At 36.3% G+C, this 8,351-nt stretch overlaps 1 protein-coding gene across 1 annotated transcript; it reads left to right on the forward strand.

Moving 5' to 3' along the window:
- The first annotated feature begins 1,088 nt into the window (after positions 1-1,088).
- On the forward strand, positions 1,089-8,146 carry LOC109008889 (proteasome subunit beta type-3-A). Its single transcript, XM_018989160.2, has 7 exons — positions 1,089-1,258; positions 1,409-1,590; positions 1,687-1,794; positions 5,021-5,110; positions 5,210-5,294; positions 7,067-7,161; positions 7,852-8,146. The coding sequence occupies exons 1-7, from the start codon at positions 1,253-1,255 to the stop codon at positions 7,898-7,900; spliced, it is 615 nt and encodes a 204-aa protein (XP_018844705.1). The 5' UTR covers positions 1,089-1,252; the 3' UTR covers positions 7,901-8,146.
- Positions 8,147-8,351: the final 205 nt, after the last annotated feature.

Raw genomic sequence — 8,351 nt, forward strand, 5'->3', positions numbered from 1 at the left:
GAAACTCAGCAGGCTTACTGATTTTCCAGATCTTCCCCATCGTAGATGATAGCATTTCCTTACCAATTTTCCTCTCCGAGCATACCTTTCCAACCACACTGCGTTCGCCATACTCCCACACTCCCTCCTTAGACTTTTCCCCAACATCCACCACTATTCTTTCCTCCTCAGATAATCGCAACTTCTCCCATTGATCCTCCAAACTCCTCATCCCGCCACCAGAAAACTCTTCCATGGCTTCCTCCTTCGCCCTCACTCACAGTCGTAGTTAGTTATAACTGTTTTCACCACCTCTATTCTCTAGAGAGAAAAGAGAGGAGACTCTACACACTGACATATTAGATTAAGTTACGAGCATGTAAATTCCGTTTTGTAAGATTTATGTACAGTCCTAACACTTTTCATATAAGCTAAAAAAAAAAACACTTTTCATATAAAAATATTTAATATTTGTATAAAGTTGTTTGAAATGCGAATGAACAAGCGAGATGGCATTCTATCCAAAAAACTACACCATATTTATTTTAGAAAAAAACTACACCATATTATTGTTCTATGTACTATTATATATATCAGCGACAGTTTTTAATAATTCTTAGATTCTTGTCATTTTCAACGATGATTAAAATTATTAAACACTGTTCTTGAGCAAGTTAGATAATGATGTAACAATGGTGGAGTTTCTAAAAATTTCTCATATGTATATATATATATATATATATATATATAAAATAATATTTACAGTCTTAAAATATTCAAGTCTTACGTATTTCTTTAGAAAAATGTGGATATAGGAATGAACCTCTATGAAAAGATTATTTTTTTAATAATAAATTACATTTTATTTTATAAAAAATATACGAAATTTACATATTTTATAACTATATCTAAAATTACTTTGATAATATTTAGTATTATTGGTGCGAAGTCGTTGAAAATTTGAAATGTGCAAAATCTTAGGTCATAGGTGGAAATCCTCTCTCTCCAAATTGGATCGAGCTTGTTCTGGCCCAGTACAGAAAGCCCAAACAAACTAGATTCCGAAGAAGTGATCGTTCTTAAGCCCGTATATTTCTGGCCCACTACCCAAATGGCAACATGGAAGAACGATGAGTAAAAAGTTCGGATATCGTTAGAGTAACCCCCAAGCCAGTCTTCTTCTTCTTCTTCACCAAGTCTGCTCCAAAACCTCATTTAGTCATTTCTCTCTCTCTCACTCACTCTCACTTTTTTCAATTCCAAAACCCTAATCATGTCGGTAAGTCCCTTTCTACCCTCGTTAATTGCGATTCGTATCCGGTCTCAAACCCTAAGCACTTTGTAAATGCAATTGGGTGTAATCATGTAATCGTATTTTTATAAATGTATCACGGTTAAGGCTCACTTTCTATTCCTTTTGGTCTCGCAGATTTTCGAGTACAATGGATCTGCTCTGGTTGCCATGGTGGGAAAGAACTGCTTCGCCATCGCCAGTGATCGTAGGCTCGGAGTTCAGCTCCAAACCATCGCCACCGACTTTCAAAGGATCTATAAGATTCACGATCGCCTATTCCTCGGTCTCTCTGGACTCGCCACCGACGCTCAGACTCTGTACGACTCCGTCGGAGTCTCCTTTTGATTTCTCTTCCTCCACCGCTTCAGTTTTATTTAATTATATAATCGTTTTGAGTGGGGGTTGATTAATAGGTATCAACGGCTTGTGTTCCGCCACAAGCTGTATCAGCTTCGTGAAGAGAGAGACATGAAGCCTGAAACTTTTGCAAGCCTAGTCTCTGCTGTTCTGTATGAGAAAAGGTAAAGTCAGTGCTTTTAATCTCTTGTATATGAATATGTTTGTGTGTGGAGTCACCATTCGATTTATTTGTTAATTAGTTTTTGTTATGTTACTATAGAATTGTGAATTGCTACATATGACTCGATGTAGTGCTACCTCCTGTGAATGATAAGATTCTCTAACAGTTCTAGTGCCCAAGAAATAGGGATGTCAAATCGTGTTAACGGGTCGTGTTCGTGTCGTGTCAAGACATGTATATTATACTATATGGGTCAACCCTAACTCAACTCGTTAACCTCATCGTGTCAAAATCTCAAACCCTAACACAACCCATTAACATAACGGGTCGTGTCAACCCGTTTTGACCCATTTATGTAAATGGGTTGAACAGACCATAAATTAACTCGTCTGACCTAGTTTAGTTTAGCATAATTTTATATAAATGTTAAAATCACAATATCTATAAAAAATATAAAACTAACTACAAGTTCAAAATTACAATTCAAACAATAAAAATATTGAAATTAAAATTTTAACAAATTTATTTTTAGGTATAAAGTTAGGTATAAGGGTATAATTGTAACTTTAACTTTCTTAACGGATCATAATGGGTTGACTCGTTAAGCAATCGTGTCTTAATGGGTCAATCCGATTTGATCCGAACCCGTTAAAACTAAAACCTAATCCGCTTTTATCGTGTCGTGTTCGTGTTGGGTTAATGGGTCGTGTCACATATTGCCACCCCTACCAAGAATATATGTATGCTATTGTGATACCCCATATGATAAAGATAATGGTAGGTGGTGATGAGAAGTTCTTGATCTTTATAAGATTCTAATAGGGCTCCAATTGTATCATTGACTAATCCTTTTGGAGTATAGGCCATGTGGTTTGGGTCTTACATTGGAGCGTTATAAATAGTATCAAAGCCTATCCCAACAAAAAATATAGGACTTGAGCCTTGCCACTTACAACGAACAGGCCTGATGAGGACGTCGGGAATTTAAGAGGAGGAAATTGTGATACCCCATATGATAAGGATAAGGGTAGGTGGCGAATGAGATTCCACATTGCTTGGGAAGGAAAAGTTCTTGCTCTTTATAAGGTTTCAATGGGACTCCAATTGTATCGTTGACTAGTCCTTTTGGAGTATAGGCCATGTAGTTTGGGCCTTCCATCGGGGCTTTACAGCTATCCAATTTTCCTTCACCATTCTGTTATGCAATGCTGAAATGTGTGGTGATGATTATGTCAGTAGAGAGCTATGCATTTGGGTGTAAAGAAGCTATTAGCATTTTGATATGAACACAGCTGTAATGTTTAGTCCAGTTGGTGTCAAATTAGCGTCCCTGTACTAGTGTGTTGCATACTGGGTCCTTCTGAAATACAAGTGACTGTGCTTTGGACAAGTACATAGATGAAACAAACATGTTGTACATGCAAAAGGTGCTTAAGACCATAAATAAAAATGAATGGAGGACGGAGCAAGCTTTTTTGTTTTCCAGTTCACTACCAATCAAAGTAGTTGGTGTGCCTATACAAAGTCAGATCCTTTTGGTGCTTAAGCCTTAAGGTAGCTTAGATGTGCTGTTATGCTTGTTCATCCCAAAAATATTACAAAGATGACAGTTTATTCTTTGGTTATGCTTTCAATCATGATTTGTGTAACAATGCAGGGCCTGTATCTATAATCTGCCACTGTAAGACATGCTATTTGCTATATTTTTTGTCCCCTTCCTTTTTCCTTTTAACAGTTCAAATTCTCAAATATCAAAAGAATAAAGTTGCAACAGTTTCGAATTCCAGTATTCTTTGTTGCATTTTGTATCATTTGTGGCAGTCAAAGATGGTTTTACAAGTGTTAAGTGTGCTTGTGTAGGTTGCAACTACCCAACCTGTGATGGCTTTATTATATCTTGTTATAACGAGTGCATAAATAAACTCCTTTTGCTCCTTTTTTTTTTTGTATTAAATTTGTTTTTAAAATGGCATTCAAATATACTTGGTTACTAATGAATTTCAAACATGGTTGTTATTAGATCTTTATATATCTGGGCCTTCTAATGAAATATATGGGTCTTCCGTTGGGAGCAATTTTCAAGAATAGAGCTATATGGAATGGGGTGGTGGAGAAGGTAGAGAAAATGTTGGTTAGTTGGAAACGGGTGTATTTATCAAAAGGAGGCCGCCTCACTCTCATTAAGAGTACTCTCACTAACCTTCCTACATATTTTTTATTGCTGTTTCCTATGCCTATAGGGGTGGTGAACAAGATGGAGAAACTTTTTAGGGCATTCTTATGGGGAGGCATGGGGAGGATAAGAAATTCCATCTGGTGAGATGGAAGACAGTATGTGTCTCAGTTGAGAAGGGTTTGTTGGGAGTGTGTAATTTGAGAACTTTTAATAAAGTTTTATTGGGAAAATGGCTTTGGAGATATCATTTGGAGGAGGGATCATTGTAGAAAGAAATTATTGATGCTAGATATGGTGTCGTTGGGGGTGGTTGGTGCTCTAATGAAGTGAGTGGGGGGTATGGTGTGGGTGTATGGATATTTATAAGGAAGTGGTGGCCACGTTTTGTAAATCAAATTCGATTTGTTATTAGTGAAGGCAATCGAATCAGTTTTTGGAGGGACGTGTGATGTGGAGATCATGCATTGCTTGGGTTATGCCTATGAGGGTGGTGGATTTGTTGGGTTGTTGGAGAAAGTTGCAAGGCTGTCACCAAGTGGTTGCAGTGTGGAAGATGATTTCGTTGTGCATTATGTGGTGCATTTGGACGGAAATGAATGCGCAATGCTTCGAAGATAAGGAACGCACAATGGCCGAGTTGAAGAATTTTTTTTCTCCACACTTTAATGTGCTGTTTTTCCGCTATTGTACTGCATGGGGATAATGTTCATGATTTCTTGTCTTTAATTTCTCACTTTTAGAATGTAATTAGGGGTCCTTCTCTATATTTCCTGTGTACAAGGGCTATGTCTACTTCATTCATATATATAATATTTATCTCTTACTTATAAAAAAAAAACAAAAAAAGATCTTTATATATATATTTTAGTTTATTTTTTATTACCCCTATGTTAATAAAGCAATTTTAATACTTATAAAAAAAGAGTTTATTTTCTTTGGTCCATTTGCTATCAAATTTAGCCTTTTTATGATCATTTTTACTTTTGTTTGAATGATCTTATGAAACGCATAAGAGCTAAACATGGATGTGACCTCTCTTTTTGATTCACAGGTTTGGTCCATACTTCTGTCAGCCTGTAATTGCTGGATTGGGTGAAGAAGACAAGCCATTCATTTGCACTATGGATTCAATTGGAGCCAAGTAATATGATTTTTCTTTTCTTAAGTTTTTGCTAATTTAGATTGATAGGATGGTTTTGAACGTAATGCTGCATTTTTTTCATGTGATAATTATATGCAGGGAACTAGCAAAAGATTTTGTTGTTGCTGGCACTGCCTCAGAGTCTCTCTATGGTGCTTGTGAGGCAATGTTCAAGCCCGACATGGTTTGTCACAATATTGAACTCTTGACTTACTAGTATTGTAGGAAGTTAAATTCAGTTGAGCAATACATAACCCTCAGATGTATAGTGTATGAGTTGCTACTTCCTAGAGGTCTTATACATGCGATGGACGTAATATTTGCTACCACCTAGAGATATTATATAAAGGATATATACAAGAGAGAAATAAAGAGTACTCCATTTGTTATGATTATGGCATGTTGAACATTCAAATACTATTCTGCTTTTTACAAGTTTGAATGAAATTTTATTAGTTATAAAAAAGAATGGAATATGCAATACTCTTCTGCCATGTTGAGAACTCCCTGTATGAGCATGATGCATTATATCATAGATAAATGAATCAGTAGGAAGCACAGATGCAATTATTGGGCTTACTTCGCAGTCAGAATAACTAATTGCTTCTCAGCTAGAATTTATTGGGCTAGCACTTGCTGCTCTAATTGCTGAATATGTTCATGTAAAGGTGAGGAAAAGAAGTTTCATTTGGTTAGTTGGAAGAAGGTTTGTCAACCATTGGATCGTGGTGGTTTGGGGATTAAAGATTTAAGGATTTTTAATAGAGCTTTACTTGGGAAATGGATTTGGAGATTTCAATTGGAGAGTAAAGCCGTTTGGAAAAATGTGATAGAAGTGAAATATGGAAGTTTGAGGGGAGGTTGGTGTACTAAAGCAGCTAGTGGAGTTTACGGGGTTATTTTGTGGAAATTTATTAGAAAAGGATGGGATTCCTTCTCCAATAATTTCAGATTGAAGGTTGGAGATGGAAAGAGGATTCTCTTTTGGCATGATCTGTGGTGTGGGGATACTGCTCTTAAGCTGGAATTTCCTATCCTTTTCAGAATTGCTAGGGATCATAATGCAACTATTTATGATTCTTACTATAGTAGTAACAACAAGGTTGATTGGAATATCATTTTTATCAGGGATGTTAATGATTGGGAAGTGGATGAAGTTAAGGCTCTGCTGGTTAAACTCTACAGCTCAAAGTTGGTGCCAGAAAGAGAGGATAGCATGGTGTGGATTCCTGCTGGAAATGCTAAGTTTTCAGTTTCTACTTATTACAGAATTTTGTCAAGCCAAAGTAGTAGTGTTTTTCCTTGGAGAAGTATATGGAAAGTGAAAGTTCCCTCTAAGGTTGCTTTTTTCTGTTGGGTGGCTTCTTTGGGCAAAGTTTTGACTACTGATAATCTTAGAAGGAGAGGTATGTTTATTGCTGATTGGTGTCATGTGTAAAAAGGATGGCGAATCTGTAGATCACCTTTTTCTTCACTGTGAAGTGACAAGATTCTTGTGGAATGAGGTTTTGAGTTGGATAGGATTATATTGGGTAATGCCTAGAGAAGTGGTGGATTTATTGGTAGGGTGGAAGGGTTGCAAGAAGGCAGTGAGGGTTTGGAAGATGATTCCTCCTTTTCTTATGTGGTGCATTTGGCTTGAAAGAAATGGGAGATGCTTCGAAGATAAAGAATGCTCTTTGGGAGATCTTAGGGATTTTTCCTTGAGTACATTGAGTTCTTGGGCTAAAGCTTTTGTAATGGCGGATAATTTTCTGCTTCTGTTTTAGTTTTTCTGGTGTCAGTTTCTTTTTGTTTTTGGAAGTAGTAGGTGTTTCTTTTGTATACGTCCTATGTACTTGTGCTTATGCCTATTTCTTTGAATAAAATTATTACTTATAAAAAAAAAAAAATAATCTTCTCTTTTCACGTTTATCATACTAATTTGAGCTACTACTCTTTGCTTTATCTACTCAGGAAGCAGAGGAATTGTTTGAGACCATCTCTCAAGCCCTGCTATCGTCAGTTGATCGAGACTGTTTGAGTGGATGGGGAGGACATGTTTATGTCATGTAAGCCCTTTATGCCTTTCCTTCTTAACTCTGGCTTCCTGGAATTGCTTTCTTTTTGAATTGTGATGCTGCTAATAATCAAGTGAAACCATAATGAGGACTATGTCACGTCCTGATATTGCATATAATACTGTCCTTTAAGCTGTTGATCGCATTAGAATATTCTTGGTATGCAAGTATTGTTTTTTTATTGATCTAGAGAATGAGGAGAAAATGATCTCCCTCAGCATTTCAAAAGATTTTTTGTTCCTTTTCTTTTCTTTCAACGAACTTGGCAAATGTAAGGTTCTGTGTTTTGTTTTATTTCTTTGTTCTGCCTGGCTGTGAAAATGTTCAATTTTCCCGTTTCAATGGAATATGAAGCTAGTGAAAACAAATAACCACTGATAAGCTGCATGAAAGGGGAAAGAAATAACTTTTCTACAGCAATCCAACTTCTAAGAATTGTGGTGTTAGAGATTTTAAGTAATATTTCTACTATTATTTTTCAATAACGAAAACTAGCACTAATAATTTTTCCCCTTGGTTAGAGTTTTGCCATCTTGGATCGTTGGGTTTCTTTCTTTTGGCTAGCATATCTGTTCAGTGCGTCAGTTGTATTCTTCTAGAATCCGATGAACATTACAAAAGATTCAGATTAATAATATATAGGGAAATTTTATTTTGATGTGTATTTTCACTCTGTAACAGAACACCGACTGAAGTAAAGGAGAGGATCTTGAAGGGAAGGATGGATTGATCATTGACCCACTGTTGCACGTCCGAATTGCCGTTTCTACCTTTTCTTTACTTTGTTTCATATTTTATGTAGGTTGCAGTTGATTGCCCCTTGGAGGGCTCAAAATTGGATGTACTCTCCTCTCCGTAGTACTTGTAATTGATGAAATGTTTTCGGGAATTCAAAACTGTTTTGATTTACAAAACTGGGTTACATTTTTTCTGAATGATTACGGGAAAGGCACGTGCCTTCGCTTATATTTTTAGAGTGTGATATCTATCTGCTGCTAGGTTTGTAGTGTTAACTACTGATACCCGTGAATTTTATGTATCAGTCATTATTTACTTTCACACTTCACATTTAGAGCTCTTATTTTTTATAGGGTGTGAATGTGTTTTTCATAGGGTATGGAGTGTGGGGTAGTGAATAGTGACTGATAAAAAGAATTTTTCATAAGAGAAATGCTTTAGTC

The sequence above is a fragment of the Juglans regia genome, chromosome 15 (assembly GCF_001411555.2).
Source record: "Juglans regia cultivar Chandler chromosome 15, Walnut 2.0, whole genome shotgun sequence".
NCBI lineage: Eukaryota > Viridiplantae > Streptophyta > Magnoliopsida > Fagales > Juglandaceae > Juglans > Juglans regia.